Raw genomic sequence first — 21,321 nt, 5'->3', positions numbered from 1 at the left:
AATGAACGTCCAATGAAACAAATACCTTGTGGAATTAGAATTCTTAAGGTTTCATTGTACTTTGCCACCTAAATCATCATTTAGGAGCTTGAGTTCAAATTGGTTCTGTAAATGAGATGTACACGGCTGTATTACTATGAGGAAAATTAACTTACACTGAAAAATGTTCTGCAGATATTAACCAAATTAAAAGGGTACATAGATCTTGATGTAGCAACTAAGCTCCAAGTAATCTATTCAGAGAAATAGCAGCAGTGCACACAAACAGGTCCATTTTGCATAGAAAAATGGGAACCTAAAGGTCAATTAAAAACTGATCAATTATGCAAATATGTACTACAGAATGTGCTAGGTACCTCTTGCAAATACATGTTTATATGCTGCTATGAAGTCCTCAATGAAGACAGAAATTAAAGATATATACATATGTGTATATGTATACATATACACAGAGTCTGGAAAAAGTCCAGCCATTGTAAACACAATGAGAACAATTTGCATATCGATGTAATCTGGCAGCCAAGAGTGGACTGGAATGTGCATGCATGAACAAGGACTTCACTGTACTGGTCTGTGGGGGTGGTAGCTGCCATTGACCACGTGTGCTGTGTGGCTGTCACATTCAAAATGGCTGAGCGAGTAGAGCAATAAATCTGCATCAAAATTTGTTAAGCTTGAATGTTCCTGCATGGTAACCATTCAATGATTGAGAAGGCCGCAGCTATTGGCAACTGGTGATTGGCAGCTTCATCATGACAATGCACCTGCTCATGCATCACATATCTTGCAGTTTTTTTGGCAAAACACCAAACCACCCAGGGAACCCAGCCCCCCTATAGCCCAGATTTGGCGCCTGCAACTTCTGGCTTTTCCCAAAACTAGTCACCTTTGAAACGGAAGGTATTTCAGAACTTTGATAAGATTCAGGAAAATACAAGACAGCTGATGGTGACTGAGGTCCCAAGGTGCCTACTCTGAAGGGGATTGAAGTGTCATTGCCCTATGTACAATGTTTCTTGTACTTTCTTCAATAAGTGTATTTTTCATAGCACATGGCTGGATACTTTACAGATGGACCTTGTGTTTGTGAGTAATGACCCTTTATTTAAAGACTAATGAGTTAATTCTGAGGTGAGATTTTTCTCTTTGTACTTTCTGTATCTTTAGTTGAGTAAAGGTGAATTATCTTCATAATTAACATCTTCACATAGTCTATTTACCCTCTGGCCCCAAATTCGATTTCTCATTCCTCACCTCCATGGCCCCAGTGCTGGATCACTTCTTTCTGGAACACCTTCCCCCACACATCACCTACCCAAACCCTTCCTGGCTATTTAAGGATGATCTCTTCCAAGAAATCAGTATCAGTGCTCACATTTTAGAGAATCACTTCTCATTTGTCTAAACACCTATTATCCTTGAAGTCTTTTATAGGCACTTGTAATCACTTCCAGTTTGTGTCTTAGAGTCTTAGCTATCTATGTCAAGTTTTGTGTGTCTCCCACTTATTACGTAACAGGCTTCTCATGAGAAGAAACCAAGATTCATGTACCAGTGTGCCCCCTGCAACGCTCACGTAACAGATGCTCAAGCAAGGTATGCTGTAGTAAATGGGACATTTCTGCCATTCAATGTGTATGATGCTAATAAGTTAGAAAGAGACAAAATTATTTACTGCTTTATTTTCAAAACTTTATATAGAATCTTCAGAATGTTTCCCTTTAATTTTTACAAGATAAATCCCAAAGTTTAAAATCATATATTTTATAATATGTCACAGTTAAGTATAGGGAAGAGAGTTCAATCATTTTGAGAAAAAGCTTTCATAATTGTATGAACATTAATATCCACAATATTCCTTAATACAGATATAGACAACATGGTATCATTTAAATGTACAAAATAGCTTAAATCATATTTTGTTACAGAACATTCAAAAATTCAAATAAAAAGAAATCTACAAACACTGATAACATTTGGGGAAACCAGCAACAGGTTTATCAATAATCACAGTAAACTTATACAAAATATACAATTTACATGTCAATTCATAAATTTAAAGATATATTTAAGTAATCTACTTAAGTCATGCTAGAATCTAAATATTATTTTATAATAGGTTGAAAAAATATTGTTGTACCCCATGAAACAGGAATACAAACTATGAAATCATATTTAACATCCTTCTTAATTCCTAAGAGACTACTTTAGGAAACCTCAAAGATAGCAAATCAGGCATTTCCCCCTGAAATTACAGTCCTTATGAATGTATTCATAAATATATTCAAAGGAAGAAAATAAAAACAAGAAGATATCAAGAGTTAATTAATTGGGGCTGGGAGGAACCATACTTCTCCATCTTGTTCTAGAAAGGATTTAAAGTGACTTAAAGATTAGAAAAATATCAGAAACCACAAATTACAGTTCAAATGAGAGGGGGTGAAGGGGAGGGAGAGAGAGGGATGAGAGGGCGAGAAAGAGAGAATCGTTTGGAGAAACGGCATACATAAAACCATTTAGGAAAAGGTTTTTCTTTTCTTAAATTCCTAAGAAAAGGAATTAAATATGTTACATTATTCTTCACAGTGACTTTCTGGAAACACTGCAAAATCTGGTATTAATTTGTAAGAAAATTATTAAACTCCTGGTAAACTGGAGAGCAGATCAAATTTGTTTAATTTGTACATTAACCCTGATGGAAGGGATGATAAAAATGTATGTGCTTTTCTTCTTTGTGCTTGAGTGAAGTAAGTTTTCCTTACTGCTTTAGTGTGACTCCAGAGTTAGACTCTAGCCATTGGTAGAAGTGTAAATAAAAAATAAAAAATAAAAAATTTGAGTATCCTGACTTAATTCCTACTGAGAAATCTGTCAACTGGACATCTGCTGATGACCTGAGGACAGGGAGCTACATTTCAGGTGTTCAGGTGTCATACGGCTCTTACACAGGTGCAAGGCAAAGCATCAATCCCAGGGCATCCTGACTATCAGTTCCTTCAGGTCCTACAGCTCACCTTGTTAGGTGCAGCAAGACACACAGGAAGCTGCTCAGGTTGGCACACTGAAGCCAGTCTCTTCTGCTGCCCAGAGAGCTATAGAAGCTCTGGTCCCACTTCCAGTCTGCCCATCACAGACCTCACCCCACTCCTATGAGGAGGAAAATTACAGAGAGAAGGCTGGGGCAGCATTAATCAGCTTCTGGGAAATACTAATGGGTGTGTTCATCTCTGTTCTTCAGGTCCTACTTTCAACAAATGATAGAATGAATGACCTTAGGCTTACATTGTAAGAAGCAGAGCAAGTGGGGATGAAAAAAGGGCTTGAGGGAAATGGAGAAAAATTGCTAGGATATATTGATGAGTTTTGAAACTACAGACTAAGGATCGGAAAATGTCTACCTGAAAATTAAAACTACCTGCTGCTGCCTATCTCTTTTTTGAGGATGAACGGTCCCAGCAGTACTGCTGAGTTTCAGAACTATGTTCACGTCTGAAGACAAGGCTGCAGGAACTCTCGTGTCTTTGGCTGGAGCGACTAAGCTACACCACGGTTTATGAGACGGGTTTTGCAGGGGACGGACAGTGACTCACATTTTTTCTAAGGACAGCCTTCAGGGCCAATTCATCCAATTAGGCATCCTGTCTCAGGCCAATGAAAATGTTTTAATTTCCTTGAAATTCAGAAAAAAAAAAAACTCTTTTAGATTGAAGGACATATTTATAGATAATACTATATTGACTTTATACAAGTGCAATGATAATGTATTAATTTTTAATGGAAGAAGAGGTCCAAGAGGACAAGTGTCTAGAGCCCTGAACGTCATAATGAGGCTGCGAACACAGGGCCGAGGGCCCCGGGTAGAACAATGGAGAGGAAAGGAGAGCCTGATTTTGCTGATCCTGTTCCACTGATTTTCCCTTGTTTGAATGTTACCTCAGGATTAGATTTCCCCATCTCCCATACTGTAAACATCACGAGAGGTAGGTTTCCCTTTGAGATCCTGCCTCCTGAACTGACCACGCTGCCATTCCGTTTTAGACTTCCTCAGAGTTTCCCCTAGGACCTGCCTGCTTCAACTCCCCTCAGTAGCCCAGGGTTGGCAGTGACAGAAATGTGGGCGCCTGCAGTTTTGAAACTAGTTCAATATGCTAAGAGAAGGAAAGGAAGCAGAGAGAACTAAGGAGGAGGGGAGCAGATATCACAGCTTTTAATGTCCTACACTTACACGGGGGAAGGATTTATACTAAAACGTTAGCCCTGGTTTTCTAGATAGTAGGATTGAGATATTTTTATGCTTCTGTCTTTAAAAAAACATTTTATTTTAAAAATTGTGCTTTTAAAGCTTTAAATTGAGAATTACCATCTTTGAGCTCCTCAGAGTATGGCTTAGTAAATATAGTTAACCAATGGCATGCAGGGGAACCAGGTTTAAGAACAGAACTTCTAACAATTTCCACATTTCCACTATTTTCCATCACTCAAACTTATCAATATCATAGGGAAATTTCAATCACAAAAGCTAGTTAATAACATTTTCTAGGATCTGTTTCCAATGTATAATGAAGAAAATATGTCAAAAAGAAGAGTACAAAGAAATGAATTACTACCTTGTATAGAATCAGAGATTTTCTGCCCTTGGAAAGAAATACTACACACAAAATTTAGACCACTGAATTATAGACGAGGTCCAGACAGGTTATGTAGTTTTTTATCACTGTAACACAGCAAAGCTGGTAACAGAACTGGATAAGAACTCTCAGGTTTCCTGATTTTTGGTCCAGAGCTCTTATAACCCTGGTCCCACAAGTAACTGCTTTATAAGTTATGTTATGTTTTTTATCCTAAATGCATATAGAGAAATGGAAAATACTACCAGTTTTCTTTGAAAACATTTGCTAATTTGGGAACTGTACCATCTCAAAATACAAAGTCCCAGGTGAGTGGTCCAACAATTAGAATGAAGTGTAAGAATTCAGACCCAGAAGGATGCTAGAAAGATAACTGAGACCCCAGAGACAAAAGATTTAGGTCCGAAGAAGGTAAGCTTATCCCCCAAAGTCACAAGGTTGAGTCCATACCCAGGTCATTTAAAACTAGCTCACCGAGCCTTCTAATACTGCCGTATTCTTCCTTGGCTATGGATTAACCAAAAAAGGTAAAAACACAGAATACCCAGATTAGATACAATAAACCTGTTATTAATAAGAATGCTTGGAGAATGGGTATAAATTAATTCAGTGGTTAATAAACTACAATCTGTTAAGATAAATCAGGCAGCATAATTGTTTTGACAATGTACCTAAATGTAATAAATCATAAATCTGTGTTTTGTTGTTTGAAAATGATGAAATATCTTTCAGTGTCTCAGGCTCATCCATCTGAAGATAAATTCTAATTATTTACAATTCTGTAGAGCAGGGGTTAGAGGATAATGGCCAGCAATGTGTTTTGTGAGGCTTATGAGTTAAGAATGATTTTACATTTTTAAAGGGTTGTAAAAAAATATGAAACCCATCAGACAGAGACTGTGTGTGTCCTGCAAAGCCGAAGTTACTGACTGGCTGCCCCTTTACACAGTTTGCTGACTTCTGTTCCAGATTTAGAAAGTATATAAAACTGGGCTGCATATGTAGTATGTTGTGGAAGGCTTTGTTTTAAAATTAAATCTCTGATTTATTTAAGCTTTACTGCAATTTGCCTCTTTCTACTGATAGCAGGTAGTAGAAAAAACCTAGTTTGAGGGTGCTGATGACCTGTGCTGCAGTTAAGTGAGGTTTTATCATCTATACACTAATGTAAAGGGGCATACAATTAAAACTAATTATTTTATGCATCTGAAATCCATATAAAACGTTTCAGATAACTGAGAAAATCACATATCCTGTAGTATTGTTGCTCTAAAATAAAATGGAAGCAAGTATCTATGATTAAAAAATCAGCAATTTGATTCTCTCATTTGGGTCTCCTCTCTGTTTTTCAGGTTTTTCCCTTATGCCTCCCCTGCCTCACACAGCACGTTGTTAGATTTACTAAATCAGTAGTTCTCAGCCATGTTAATTGCCTCAGGGACCACCCATCCATTTCTCATTTGCAACAATAAACACATCTCATCAAAACACACGGAAAGGACGGGAGAGATAGAAAAAATGGAATGTCCAGTTGGGGGAGAAATAAAAACCAGAGGCAGATCTCACTCATCAACCCGAAGACAACAGTGAAGTGGGCGGTCCTTCAGTGCCCGCAGCGCCGCCCACTGGCCACCACGCGCAGGACTGGGTGCAGCGGCAGGCCACAGTGGCGCTGTGTGCAAACATGTCCCTTCTTTTTTGTCACGTGGTTTATGTGGCAAAGTTCAGATTTTGTGAATTAGAGAAAAAACATCAAAGCTGTGCTACTGCTAACTAAATTACAATAATTTCAAGGTTATACATGACAGTAGGATCTATTGTGTCAAGATTAAAATGTCATACTTTGAAATCATTACAGCAACAATTCCTTCGAACCCACAGCACAGTTCTCTTCAGCTACTCCATTCCCCTGCTTGCTTTTATAACTGGAAAGAAATAAATTTTCTATTTGAGTCAAGAATTCTTCAGCAATGAAGCGATTTGTCACTTTGCTTAGAGTTTTCCTCAGACACTCCAAAAGCTAGATGAAAAGAAAAGTTTTAAATTTTAACACATGAAAAGTACAAGAACGCTTATATTTTTCTAGTGCACAAATGAGAAACATTCTTTGTAAATATGGCTGAAGGTAAACTTGAGTGCAATAACTGTATAGCTGGAGTACAGGAAGCCACTGCTGGATGCTTAGGTTAGTTCCTTTATGATTTATGTAAGGAAACAAACCTGAGATTGCATAAGCATGTGATGCTTTCTATTTGGGACAAATTTGTGACTGTGCTCCTTTTTTCAAGTAATTACATTTATAAAGCAAAAGATTTTGTAGGATAAAAAAAATCTCTATATATATAAACACAGGACTCTACCATTTCAAAATTAGGATGCTAGGGTCTATTTATTTCCTGGGAAATGTGCACATTAATCTTCCAACCAAACAAAGATAAAGTGGCTATAATAGAAGGAAGTAAAATATTAAAAAGAAACTTGGTATGTTTATACTTTCTCTTTCCAAACTGCTACAGAGAGAGGGAGAGAGAGAAAGAAATGTTGCCAGCCTAGTGGTCTTAACTCATTACACTCATAAACAAAACTAGAATTGAAATAAAAGAATTCAGGAGTGTTATTTCCTACCAGAAAGTAAGGTGATCATTTAAATTTAATTGTTAGATTTATAATACCATTCTTAAAAATGATCAATTGTTAAAGCTAAATGGAAACACGGTGCTTTTGAGTTTAATAAAATGAGAAAAATGTTCTCCATTATGTACAATAATAATCTGCTAAGAAATTTATCAGCCAATACTGACAAATTTATTCTAAAATAGTATTATTTCTATAAGCAAGTGTAGGCAACAAAACAGATAACTAATTATCTCCTAGAAATTAATTTTAAAAAGAAAAAAGGCAATAAAAGAAATAAACAGAAAATGTATCCACAAAGCATCAGGCATCACGGGAAAACACATCGAGATGAATAGCCTTAGAATCCGTGAACAAAGGAACCAATTAAAATGAAGGCAGCTTACTTTTTGCAAACAAGTCAGGTCAGAATCCCGGCGAAAGATTTTACCCATAGGGACACTGCTGTTGGAGGGAACAGGAAAACAAACTGATGAAACAAATACTATAAACTAATCAGTTCTGCAATAAACTACTCCTGATGCCATACATCACAATTTTATATTTAACTTGGGTTTTCTCTAAAACAATTTAATGAGAAACTCTAGAGATGTGCAACCACATCTCAAACCACAGCACATACCTACGGGAAAGCTTGTATTTTTCTATTATCCATCTTGTCTTTTCAAACACTAATCCCCACTGAGGTTCTTCTAACATCTGTTGTACTTCAAATTTGTAAGGTAAACCTATAAAAGCATAGAGAAGCATACTGTCATCGACTATTTCTTAAATCTCTAATCTCCTTTTAATTACTTAAAATTCCCTTCCCTCTTTCCACAACCACTACTTAGCAAACCAGCTGAACAGCACTTTAACATAGTGGGAGTTAATTAAATATTTATAGCCTGACTCAACTTGGTTCACCAAGCATATTAATGCCAAGCAATTAATAATAACAATAATAAACAAACGTGAAAGTGTCATTTGTGTGACAATTCTATGTAAGAGGCTATGGGAAGTAAAATGATCACATAATTTACTATCCAAACTAAGAGACTTTTTGAGTAAATGGGGGCACTATTAATAATTGAGGCAAAACAACAGGCTTAAACTGAGACTGACCCAATCAAACCAAGACATATTCCATTCTAGTGATTTTTTTAAAACATGGGTTATTAAGGTTTACAACGATGTTATAAGGTAGGCAGCATTATTCCTATTTAACAGATGAGAAAACTGAGGCTGAAACAGGTTAAATGGTCACATGTGGCTTGTAGCTACTGTATTGAACAGCATCAGAGTTCACGCCCATAATCTAGCAGATTGAGATTAAGAAATTATATTTAAATTGGGAACAAGTGAATTGTGGTTCCTTCTTCTGTAACTTTTCTGTAAAATTATACTTGCTAAAGAATGATGTATATATGTACTATGGGCATTCTGAACTCAAGTTAATGCCAGTAGTATTCATTCAACAAAAATCTACAGAGTGGAGATCATTTCCTAGGTGGAAGGCAACTAATTAAGTACTTCTAGAGATACACTGACAAAGAAGACAGCCCCTGCTCTTCGGGGTGCACAGTTTAGTGAGATATGCCAAACAGATAAATGCCCATTTACCAAGACAAATTACCAGGACAAAGTGGCCATGAAGACAGGAAGTAAGTACAGCAGATACACAAAGAACAGAGCAACTAATAGTAAATGACAAGGAGGTAGTGCTGGAAAATCTTTATCAAAGAGAGGGCAGCTGAGTGACATCATTAGGAATAAAGAGAAATTAACTCAATGAACGTTCACTTGGCACCTACTTTATGCTAGGCTTGTGTTAGAATCTGAGGATAGAAAAATGAATATAATGTAATAACATCTATCGTCAAGGAGCTCATGAGCTAATGGGGAAGAGTACAATGTGCAGTGAGTAACAGTATGCAGAGAGCACGGTAAACTAGAGCAGTGGTAGAAAGGCTAAAGAAGAGAGAACAAACATCCTAAAGATGACAACTGTTTCTTCCAATCACCTCCCTTCTATCCACTCTTCCGTTCTCTAGGCTGCTACACTAATTCCCGGCCAGAGTTGACTGGACCACAAGTAGACATAAATCCCAAAGGAGCCAAGTCATACGATGAGCTAAACCAACAAAATTCTTTGTGGAATAGAATGGAAGCTAAGAGACAAAAAAACACGCACTGTGAAGCCTAAACTAAGAGGCCATGGAGAGCCTGATAGTTGGGTAGTCATTTTCTTTTTCTCTTTTCACTTGTATGCCCTCTCAGAGAAGCCAGCCTGCATTGATATTGCTTACTGCAGTGTCTTCAGTACCTCACACACACACTGCCTGGCCACAACCCCTCTCCACACTCTCACTTTGTCCAGTGGCTGTAGTAACACAGCAGGGACTTGAACCTTGAAGGATATCATAAAAGGGAATAGGGCGGGGTGTGGGGAGGAGGGGAGGGTGGGTTGCACTATGTGGCATGCAAATAGTGACTGCCCAGTCAAGGCACAAACTCTTCCATAGAATAGTTCTGTAAAGCTGTGAATTCTTTGATTTGTAAGATTCCAAGACATGATGACAGAAATGGGGTGACGTTTTTGTTGGAAACTTACGGTAAGAGCCATCTGGGCTAATTTCATCACTTATAACCAGGCAGGTAATCTGGGAATAAGGTAAAGGATTGTTTCGATTATAGGGACTAATAATCATTCCAATGAACTTTGCACCACCTCTGGAGAAGTAACTCTACAATGAAAAGTACAGTATAATTAGTTTCAACAACATAAATTTAAAAGTCAATGTTTATCCATACCAACATTTTAAACAGCTAATGGAGAAAGAAGGAACAAAAAGGTGTTAAAGTTTCACATACAAATAGCAACTAAATGAAATGTCTTATATATTCATTCCACACTCTAAATTATTCAGGCCAAAATGTGTTCAACCCAAACTTAAAAATAAATCTGTATTTGCTATGAATATATTTACTAATTATACTCATAATCCATCAACTACAATCTTTCTCAATATGTTAATAATTTATAAACAGCTGCCTACAGTAAAAACAGTCACATATCAAACATAAAATTGCAGAATAAAACAAAACTATTTCTCACAGATGCAAAATATATCTTATATTTCTGATTATTTCAATTATTCCCACTCCTTGTCCTAATTGTTCCCATCAATTTTTAAAGGCTCTGGGAACAATTATCATTGTTACTTTGATGGCTTATCTGCATGAAACAGGAAGCTGATTTCCAAATTTTTAAATAAACATGTATTACTCTTATAATCAGAAAAAATGCAAGTTATTTAAAAACTCCAGATGTAAAGATTATAAAAAATACAACACTTCGGCCCTGGATGGCATAGCTCGTGGATTGAGCACGGGCTGCGAACCAAAGGGTCGCTGGTTCGATTCCCAGTCAGGGCACATGCCTGGGTTGCAGGCCAGGTCCCCAGTGGGAGCCACGTGAGAGGCAAGCACACATGGATGTTTCTCTCCCTCTCTTTCTCCCTCCCTTCCCTTCTCACTAAAAATAAATAAATAAGAATCTTAAAAAAAAGAAATAAAAGAAATACAATACTTCAATAGAAATGTTCAAAGTACTTTTATGTAATAGAAAGTAATGAGAGGGAGAGAATGTGCAATCATTTACAGCATACATATGTGTAAGACCTAGAAACACACCTGGTATTTGGCTTGAGTATCAATATCTCGTAGGGAAGGATTAGGATCGAAGGCAGGATGAGAATGATACCATCCAATGACACTGTAGCCTCTCACAGCCAAGGTCTCCGAGGCCTGTGTTTGGGAGACAGGGTCCATCTCACACTGCAGGCCTGTACTCAGACTGTTACATGGCTCTGCTGCACAGACCTATAAAAGATCGATCCTTGTATGATTACACTGAAATTCTGTTAATCCTATTATACTCTGATGTTTTAGCTCTTTCATATAAACATACAGAAACGTTTTAAAGCCTAGCCTTTTACTTGATTATATCACAGGGAGCTTTTAACTTGCAAATGAATCATACTCCAAAAGTGTGTGGATCCACTTTGTACTTAAACAAGGTCATAACAATTGTTAATTTTCCAGGTCAGCCCATGTAATACTTGTATAAACATACTCTTTCAATGGCCTCTATTACTTATGATAATAATTTCAACAGAATGATGCAAACCAAGTTTCAACTATAAGGTTAGCACATGCTTCTTGGCCTCATAGGAGCTGTAGCTTTTCACTGGTGAAGGCAGTGAGGAACAAAGGCCCAGCAGTGTTTCCCCTTTCTCAATGGCAAAAGGACACAGGTGTTCAATATATGGAATGTTAAGTCACTTTTGGGAATATGTAACTTTCCATATTTGCATGTTCTCATTGATATCATAGGTGAAGCCTATATTTTAATTATACCCACTGCTAACTATAAAAACATTTGGTCTGGAAGCAGGACAAAATACTTTTAAAATCTTTAAAATTGAGAACTTACTTCAACTATCTTATCAACTTCTGAGTATCTTCCTCCTAACAGACCAATCACTTCTGCCATAGACACATGAGCATGCTGAAAGAAATACAAGATAGACTTAGCCCCAATAAACCACCTGACAAAAAAATCAGAATAAAACTCACTTATCAAGTATGGTAATTATGCTTTTTTAATATAAAGTAGCATGTGAGAGGAACTAGATGCTAGGCTCAGGGCATAGTCTTAAGATTTCAGACCTATATTCCCTGCTGGCTGAGAAGCTTTCAACCCAGCATTCAAACAATGATGCCACTTCTTCACTTACAAAACAAAGGTACCATCTGCTCTCCCTATTCAGGAAAGATATAAAGATACAAAGTAAAAAAATCACTCTAGAACCTCTTATAGGAAAAGACCATAAAAAAACCACACAACTATGGAGTTCTCAGTAGTTCAGTGCAAACCAGGAAACTCCGAATAATGAGTTGTGTTTTGTTATCTAGAAGGCAGCAGACAAAGGATACTAGGAAATAAAAGTAGGGTTAATGATGACAAACAGTCTGCAAAAACTCACATTAATTTATTTGCTCTAAAATATGGAAACATGCAATTGTTTGGCTTTTCTCCAAAAGAAAAGACTTATTTTTAGATTCCTTGTAAAAGAGGATAGTTAAGATCCAAAATACAGGTCTTCCATACTCTCTCTTATTCCTGCAATAAAAATACACAAGAATAGAAATCAGAATAACTAAGTAAACACAATAGATTATCCTTACCAAATCCATTATTAAAAGTGCTTCTGAAGCCACTTTCACCTGAAATGGCTCCTGAAATATAAAAAAAACAAAAAAACAAAAAAAATGGGGGAGCATAAAAATAGAGATTTTGTTCTCCCTAACTGGAATGTCCGCCCCCTTTCTCCATTACCTATCATACCTAAATCACCACCAACCAAAGCTCAGTGAGAATCAAACTTCAAAAAAATACTGTTTAAAACCCTAGCCTAGAGCAATTCCCTCTCCTTTTCCATCTGTACCACTCATCTGACCCCTAATACACCCTGCCTTGCCCATTATTTCACATATAAATGCCTTGCACATACTGAAAAAGAAGTATTTTATGTCTGACAGGAGGGCATTATTTATGGTCATTCAGTGATGCATGAGTAGTACCTGCTTTTCTTCACTGAAAAAATTACAAGGTATCAGTTGGAAGGGATCAAATGAGCTGAAAAAGAAGAAAATATTTATTTCTAATATAATCTCAATAAGATTAGGAAAATAACATTTATTCACAAATTTGAAAATGTGTATCAAAAATCTAAACCTAATGTCTGTAAGAAAAATATTAAATGAGGAGAAATTCTTAAAACTGTCAATACAGCTGCTGGAAAGCAGCACTGCTCTTTTGGACTTGATATTTTAGAAATGGAGGAGGGGCGGAAAGACAGGACCTTGGGAAGAAAGTAATTCTGTTGTCTAAACTTCTTTTAATGCCCAAAAAGAGAACATTAAAAATGGTCACATATGTGTCCTATGCTGAAATCAGATTTCAAAAAGTTCAATGAAGATGTAACCAATTCCCTGACATAAGACCTGAAAGAAATGTCAAGAAAGATGGAAGGTTCTCGAAAATATTTCTGTCAGTACAATAATATGGTCAGCATAGAGTAGGGACTCAATAAATATTTGTTGAATGAATAAATGACAAACAGTTCTGCTAAAGAAATTATGGAAAGAAATACAAAGTTCTATAATAAAGTCATTATTTTAAAATGAAAAAGGGGAACAGGGCCACTTAAATAAAAGAGGGGAACAGGGCCACTTAAGCAAGTGCTTGGATATCAAAAGCACATGTAAATAAATCTATGAGAAATGTTAGAAAGGCATTGACTAGTAAAGAATTGAGGTTTGAGGGATATAGTAAGAATAAAAAGTTTTTTTAGGCTATGTTCAGAGAAAACAAACAAACAAGAAATATATTTATATTAACACAACTGAAAAAGAGCAGAATAATTTAGTTACTGCTCTACCTGAGACTGTTAGCTCCAGGAGAACACACACCTTGTTTGCTGACTACTATATTCCAAGGGCCTAGAACAGTGCCTGACATATTGTAGGCATTCAAAAAAAAATTTGTTGAATAAAGGAGAAAGATTTTTCAAATTAGAAAGTGCTTCATCAACATGAATAAAAAGAAACTAAAGGCCAGGATAGATGAGCAAATAGCAAGAAAGCATATGCATCCGAGAGCACTGAAGCACCGTGACCTGAAACCACTGTCAATGTCGTCTGAGGAGCTGCAGAGAATGGGAAAATTGGAGGCCTTGGCATAGGCAACTGTTGGGCTTGTTTCCAAACACAATATAAGCAGATTTTAGAAACAGAAGCATCAGATGTTACATATAGAATAATTCTAGATAAGATTTTAAAACGGCTGATTAGTAAGCCTTTAGCAAGTGAAGAGGTGATTACTACTACTAATAATGGGTTCATGTAAGTATGAGCTACCTGTTCATAAAGGCTGAGTTATATTAAATGACCATCCATCATAAACGAGGCCCCCGTGCAACACAGCTTACCTCCTATATTCACTGAACCTGAAAAATTTAAAACTTGTGCTCAAGGTACTCCAAATTCATAATCAGTGAAATAAACAAAATTCAAAAATTTTACCTGTATTTTTAAACTTAATGTAAACATTATAATGCAAGCTATTTCAAATATTTTTCTAATATTTTCTAATTATTTATAAGTTAAAGAATCACATTTATATAATGTTAATTATACCTTTTTGTTGGTCTTTGCACTTTTGAAGATTTAATAGGTTTGCATTTTTCCTCTTCTCTTCTTCTTGCTAACTCCTCAGCAGAGAGATGCTAAAATATAAAACGCCACCTGATCAAAAGTCCATCAATCAACCACTAATAAGTAGAATTAATAAAAATACTCCTTTAAAGTCACACTTAAGGGCATGTGAGAACAAGACGAAGGTGACAATAAGTCTCCACCTGCAGACACTGCCGGTGACTAGGACTTGGCAATAGGCGCTCGCTCTGCTCAACTCTATGTGTATAACCCCTCTCTGGGTTTTACTTGCTTGTGACTCTATTGGCTTATTGGGGAGGGCTCCCCTAATAAACCTGGCATTGTGTAAAGACACAAATACGCATGTGTGGCTCCTTTTGGGGATGCTCCCTTGCTCATGACACCATTCTACTATACTAGTCATTCTCAAACAAATTATACATGTAGAATGCATGTAGGTATATGAGTTACACACACATTCACTGTCAATTTTCTTTTTAGGACCACAGTTTTTATTTGTGGAAATGATACTTCAATATTTGTATTATGTCTAATGCTTGGGACAATATCTTAGTTGGCATTATTAGAATGTCATTCAACAATGTTTACTGAAATGAACTGGGCATACCAACTTTCTGGCACCTGTGAAAATATTCTTCAGGGAGAGAACAGAATGTAGAAACAGATAATCAAAGTTCTGAAAATGAGCCAACTAGGGGTTCTGAAAACTTCTAGCTAACTGAATCACCATGTCTTCTACTTTGTGGTTTATCAATGACTTCTGGACAAAACAATTAATATGGAAATAAGAGAGATACATGTATACATGTTCAAAAAGTGTAATATTTGTGACATTAAGTTATCCAAATATGTACTGACAAAACAACTTTCACTAATCAGCCATTTAAGAAGGTCAAAGTTACCTCAAACGTTTGTCCTTCTAAGTCTTTTGCATCACACCAATTTCCCCATGGGTCTCGGACCCTACGTCTCCTTGTGCGCTATGATGATATTAAAATAAAGCAAAAGGTAATGAGATTAACTTGGAGAAATCACAACATATTAATATACAAAATCAAAATGATAATTTTCTAAAAAACAACTTCTCCATTTAAATAATATTAATCCCTGATCAGCAGTGCCTGACTGAATTTTATTTCATTAATTTATGTTCAATAGCTAGCACTCTGCTCAGAAAAAAATCAGTGATTATTTTCAGTATTCTACTTGGATATCTTTAATTTTCATTTCTTTTCACCATGTAGGAGATAAAACACTCAGACAAAAAATATTTTTTAAGACCAAAAAGAGCCACCAAGAAAATGATTTCCTGTTCATTAACTTGTGGTAGAAAACTTGAAAGAACACACAGCAAAAGGTTTGACAACTAGAAGCAACATAGTTACTTCTCAGCCTCAGGAGGGAAAAGATGCTTAGTTAACACAAACAGTAAAAAATTACAAACTTGGGTAACGGCATTACTAATATCCAGTTTTGCAAACCTGAGTTCTAAGCCCTTAAATGGACTAGCTGTCAGAGGCCACTGTCTGACTAGCACCATCTCCACCAACTGTATTTGCAAACACCCTTTCTTAGAGCATGTCTAGTAAGAAGTACAAATAGGCTGTTCCAGAATAGCCGCGGGGATGTACAGTACAGTACAGGAAAGAGGGCAGCTGGAGAACTTACACCCATGACACGTGCACATGAACAAGGGTGGGGGAACTGCCTAAGGGAGTAGGGGTGCTGGGTGGAGGGAGAAAAGGGGGGAAAGTCAGGACAACTGTAAGAGCATAATCAATAAAATATAATTTAAAAAAAAGCCTATCTAGGTAGAAATGGCTTACAGCCCACATACTCTGAGGAAGATACCCATTCTGTCATCTATACTTTATCCCACCTATTACCAATATAACCTATTTTATTGGTTCACAGCATGACTCTGCCTTTTAGGAGACTTGTTGGATCACTTTTATAAAATAAGATTCATAAAATTTTAAAAAATAAAGGCTAAAATATTTTGGATAGCTATTTTAAAAAGCTGAACCTTATCTTAAAAATTTTAAACAAAAATAGCTGAAAGAGAAAAAAAGAGCCTAACTGTATAGTTAAAAAAATGTTAGGTTTCGAAATCGAAACCAAGCAGCCTCGGGCCATTTTAACAAAACAGTATGCTTCTCTGTAAAGATTGCTGGTGAATTTTGAGGATTTTTTTTGGTTTGTTTGCCTCATAAACCTATATGAAATTGAACAGAAACCAGAAAAGTGAATGTCAAGGTAAATACAAGAAACAGTATGTTCATCCACTAAATGGCCATTTATTGAACAGCTGAAGAGAAGATATACCTTACTGAGCAGGGTACGGAGCAATGTGGAGAAATCACTGAGGGTAAGAGGTGACTGCTTACCATGGACTGCAGGCGCTGGGCAAGCTGGTATGCTTCCACTGTATCTTTTCTGTCTCTGATTCGCACTTTATCAACTGGATGTGGCCTGTTATACACAGCCTGTTCTGTTGGAATTCAGAAAAAACAAAACAATCTATTCTTTTACGAATCCATGTGTTAGACAGGAAGACACATCTACGCTGACTATACATTGTGAGCCATTTCTAAGTTTCTTCATACCAGAGCTTCTATGGTTCTATCCTGTTCCAGTTACACACTTTATATGCCATGTAGTTCTCACATAAAAATAATTCTATTATTTATTATAAAGAAATCTCAATAAAATGTGATACTTAGGAAATGGATAATTTAATTTTTTATTTACTCCACTTTGCTAACTTTGGAAGTCTAACACAGAAAATATGATTTTATTTTTCGTTTGGTGGTTGACAAAGTTACGACACCTTAGTTTTCCAGAAAAGCCAGTCCCAATACAATGCTTTGGGCAAACAAAGACACTAAAACAAAGACCTCAAAGCAGACTATAAATTTTATCTACCTCTACATAAAATAAAATCATCTCTGACAGGAAGTTTTCTGGCTAGTTGTCTTTTCAGACACAGACTACAGAATACTCTTCTCAAACCATGGGTTGCAAGGTTCTAATTACCTTATCACTTTGCAACTATGGCATTATCTTTCTTCAAAAGGTTTGTGTCATCTAATAAAAGGGTAGAATACATTAAAAAACATACATATTCATCACCTTTTATATTTGAGAAAAACTACGGTGAAAAAACTTTCTTCCATGAAAAATATTTTGGCATTTTTATTACATTTAAACGTAGAGGCTCATAAATTATTTCCTTTATTTAAGCACTGCTAGACAGTATTTCTACTACGAATACAATATTTGCAAATTAAATGGGCTATTATTAGAGTTTTCATAAAAGTTTTATTTTTACTTGACAAAGAACTGCATTCTTAAATTATTTCTACTTCTTAAGACTGCATATATTTCCTCTAAAATTATACCACCAATTTTCACTATAGGTAGGTCAAAGGGAAATATAGTTTAATCAACAAAATGTTTTACAGCAAAAGCTTAATACATTTATTCCAAAATGCTATAGAATCTCTCTGAATCTCTCTCTATATATACCTAAGTCTACCTGAATTCTAACCATCAAGAAATTCATGGGTGCCGTAAGGATAAAAATGTCAAGTAAAAGATGCTGTTGGGTTTTTATTTTTACCACATCCAAAATTGATTGCTCCTATCAATTCGAGGTATGTATGAATCCGTCCAATACAATTAACATCCCCACAGTTCTTCAGGCCAGGACGTACTGAGGTCTTATTTAAGTATTTCGGTTTGCATGTCTCCCTAATTAAGAGACGGAAGTAAAATTATTTTGGATAAATAAAAACATGAAAAAAAGATTTCTGGGAAAAACTTTTAATATTTGAAATATCTTAAAAATTCACCCCCTAGCAATATGTAAATGTGTAGTAAATACAATACTAATACATAATACCCAAGTGTACATTTTTCCTGAAATAAAATATCTATAAATGATACAATAACTTACAAGAATAGTACAATTTTACAAGTATTATTTCTTCTCCAATATTAAATTCAATAAATTCCAGTTATCCCAGGACTTTTAAGTTAGAAGCTTATTTATCTACAGATCCAAATTCAACCCTCAATCTTTGAATTAAAAAAAAAAGGCAGTTTAATAACATTTTGAAAGCATTTAGTATTAGACCTTTTGAATTTTTAATGTCACTTAGGTTCATCTACTTTTACTTTGTTGGATACTATCTTTTCATTGTAAATTACCTTATAAATACTTAGAAGTTTTATATTAGTTTTTAATCATTATGCCAATAGATATCTCAGTAGAAAATAGAACTAGATATTATAGGGGATTCCAAAGGAATTAAGAAATGCCCAAAAGTTATAAAATAAGATGTTTATATAATACAACACATATTTACTGAATATTATTTAATGTACCCTGTTAGATGGCACAATATAATTTAAAAATAGAAAACTTAATTACTAAGTGCTTATGCCAGATGCTGTACCAAGAGTTACACATCCTTAATCCTCACAACAATCCTACAAGATAGATTTTACTATTCTCATTTTAGGGATAAGAAACAAAAAGGTCAGAGAAATTAAAGCACTTAAGGAAGTGATAGCCCTGGTTGGTGTGGCTCAGCAGATTGCTGGCCTGCAAACCAAAGGGTCACAAGTTCTATTCCCAGTCAGGGCACACGCGTGGGTTGCAGGCCAGGTCCCCAGGAGGGGGTGCAGGAGAGGCAACCACACATTGATGTTTCTCTCCCTCTCTTTCTCCCTCTCTTGCCCTCCCTCTAAAAATAAACAAACAAAAACCTTTAAAAAAAGTGATAGGATTACAAACCAAGTATTCAGATAAATCATATAACATAGGTATTTCTTATTCAATCTTTATTTTATCTTACAAATATTTATTTTGCATCCTCTGTATCAGGCATCATTCTAGGCACTAAGGATACAGAGATGAATAGTATAAAGTTCCTGACCTTACATTCTAATGGGGGAGACAGTCGAAAAATTAATGAATAATATCTATTGTATTGTCAGGTAGCAATAAATGCTAGGAAGAAAAGAGGATAAGTAGATACAGTGAGACAAATAAGCAGACTATTTTAAATAGAGGGCTTAGGGAAGGCTTCTCTAAGCAGAAACCAAATTTGAAATTATAAATTCTATAGAACTTCAGGAAAAGTAAAAAGTAGCTTGTGATGTGGGAGGGTTTCAAAAGTTCCAATGAAAAGTTGAGATTTCTAATGTTTTGAAAGAAAACAAAACAAACTTCGCAAGTGAAGGCAAGAAAGTAGAAATGAGGATGGTATAAATGGCTACCAAAAAGCTGCAGGAATCTAAAAACTGAATTGCAGTCATCAATGATTATCCAAATCAAAAGGTTTTAAGCAGAACCTAGTAATCTAAGTACAGTGTTGAACAAATAGTAAGGCCTCTCAAAATATCTGTTCATGACATAATGATGACTCATTCATTCAATCTTTTCTCCCTAAAAAATTGAGTGCCATCTGCATCCAAGCATTGTTCTAAGCATTAGGGATTTAACAATAAATAGACAAAAAAAAAAAAAAATTCTTGCATGGAGCCTGCATTATCATTGGGGAATCAAGAGAAAGACAATACACAAATAAAAATGTAATATTTTCAGTGGTATTAAGTTTTATTAAGATAAATTAAAAGTAGGGTAAAAGAATGAGAGAAAGGAGATATGTGAGCTATTTTAGATAGGGTAGTCAGAGAAGGCCTCTAATTTCCCTTGATCAGAGGAAGCAAGATTCACCAAGATCTGGAGGGGAAAGCATCCAAGGCAGAATGAAAAGTCTAGGACAAGGCCCCGACATGGAAGTGTGAAAATAATGAATCAAGATTATACAGACTCTGGAAATCACTTTCACCTAAAGGGACCTGCAACAAGTTCCTTTTGCTCTCTGAAACTCACTTTTCTCTCCTGCAAAATGAGGGCAGGCTGTCAAGAGAACTGGAGATGATTTAAATTCAATGCACAGCATTTGGTAGGCATTCAATAATGGCATTGGTTACTATTTTTATTAAATTCCCCTAAAGAGGGAGTTGATTGCAAGTGCTTTTATGAAAAGGTTCTTTTAGCTACAAATTTAGTAGGCCTCTTTATATTTTTAAAACATTAACTTTTCTTCTATTTTTTTCAATACAACTTCAGTTCCTAATTACTCTCTTCTATTTCTGAAGAGAACACTAGAGTTCCTGTTCAAAACATTTCTACTTTTTCACCCATTGAAACAGCAACACTTAAGTGGTTTCATGAACTAAGGCAAATCATGTTAGGAAACTACTGCTATATAATTTATATTATCTATCTAAATTATTCTGCCTCACAGAATCCAAAATCAAAGTAACAGATGAAATTTGATTACAGTAACAGCACATACTCACGGATGATTATATAGTCCTTCAATTTTGGCCATTCATCCTTTTATTTTCAAAATCAAAATTAGATACCAGTAGAGATTCAATTTATCTGTTTCAATAGTGTGAATTAGGTAATGTGGAATAACAGAGTGATTTATCGAGTCATTACTTGCACTGAAGTCTGTCAGTGGCTGGTTATATAATCAAAGGCAGGTCCCTAAACCACTCTTGGATCAAATAGAGAAAACACCACCTGCCTATTTTACATGATTATTGTGAGGAATCAGATATAGAAAAACTTTCTGTAAACTGCAAAGCACTATGCTAATGTCAGTCGTTCTTTGTAAGTATTCTTTACTCTGACCCCCCTTACCCAGAACTTGTACTTTTAGCAATCTCAACTGTCTGCAAGAACAAGAAC

The 21,321-nt window shown here is 35.7% G+C and overlaps 1 protein-coding gene across 3 annotated transcripts in view; it reads right to left on the bottom strand.

The window, feature by feature from the left end:
• Positions 1–1,662: 1,662 nt before the first annotated feature.
• Positions 1,663–21,321, bottom strand: part of MYSM1 (Myb like, SWIRM and MPN domains 1) — a 36,471-nt gene continuing 16,812 nt past the window's right edge. Inside the window, exons 9-21 of one of the 3 annotated variants that reach the window (XM_045857049.1) lie at positions 18,169–18,299; positions 16,934–17,037; positions 15,449–15,526; positions 14,508–14,596; positions 14,300–14,317; positions 12,891–12,945; positions 12,495–12,545; positions 11,740–11,814; positions 10,938–11,126; positions 9,856–9,988; positions 7,885–7,990; positions 7,649–7,706; positions 1,663–6,648 (exon numbers count right to left, since the gene is read on the bottom strand). In XM_045857049.1, coding sequence (XP_045713005.1) covers positions 6,481–6,648; positions 7,649–7,706; positions 7,885–7,990; positions 9,856–9,988; positions 10,938–11,126; positions 11,740–11,814; positions 12,495–12,545; positions 12,891–12,945; positions 14,300–14,317; positions 14,508–14,596; positions 15,449–15,526; positions 16,934–17,037; positions 18,169–18,299 — 1,255 coding nt within the window. In that variant the 3' untranslated portion in view covers positions 1,663–6,480. The remainder of the gene's footprint in view (positions 6,649–7,648; positions 7,707–7,884; positions 7,991–9,855; positions 9,989–10,937; positions 11,127–11,739; positions 11,815–12,494; positions 12,546–12,890; positions 12,946–14,299; positions 14,318–14,507; positions 14,597–15,448; positions 15,527–16,933; positions 17,038–18,168; positions 18,300–21,321) is intronic. The other 2 variants (XM_045857058.1, XM_045857068.1) reach the window with 2 other exon arrangements.

The sequence above is a fragment of the Phyllostomus hastatus genome, unplaced genomic scaffold, assembly GCF_019186645.2.
Source record: "Phyllostomus hastatus isolate PE091 unplaced genomic scaffold, TTU_PhHast_1.1 phas_contig_147, whole genome shotgun sequence".
In the NCBI taxonomy this organism is placed as follows: Eukaryota; Metazoa; Chordata; class Mammalia; order Chiroptera; family Phyllostomidae; genus Phyllostomus; species Phyllostomus hastatus.
Note: the sequence above shows the minus strand (reverse complement) of the source record. Positions and strands in the feature narration are given on the sequence as shown.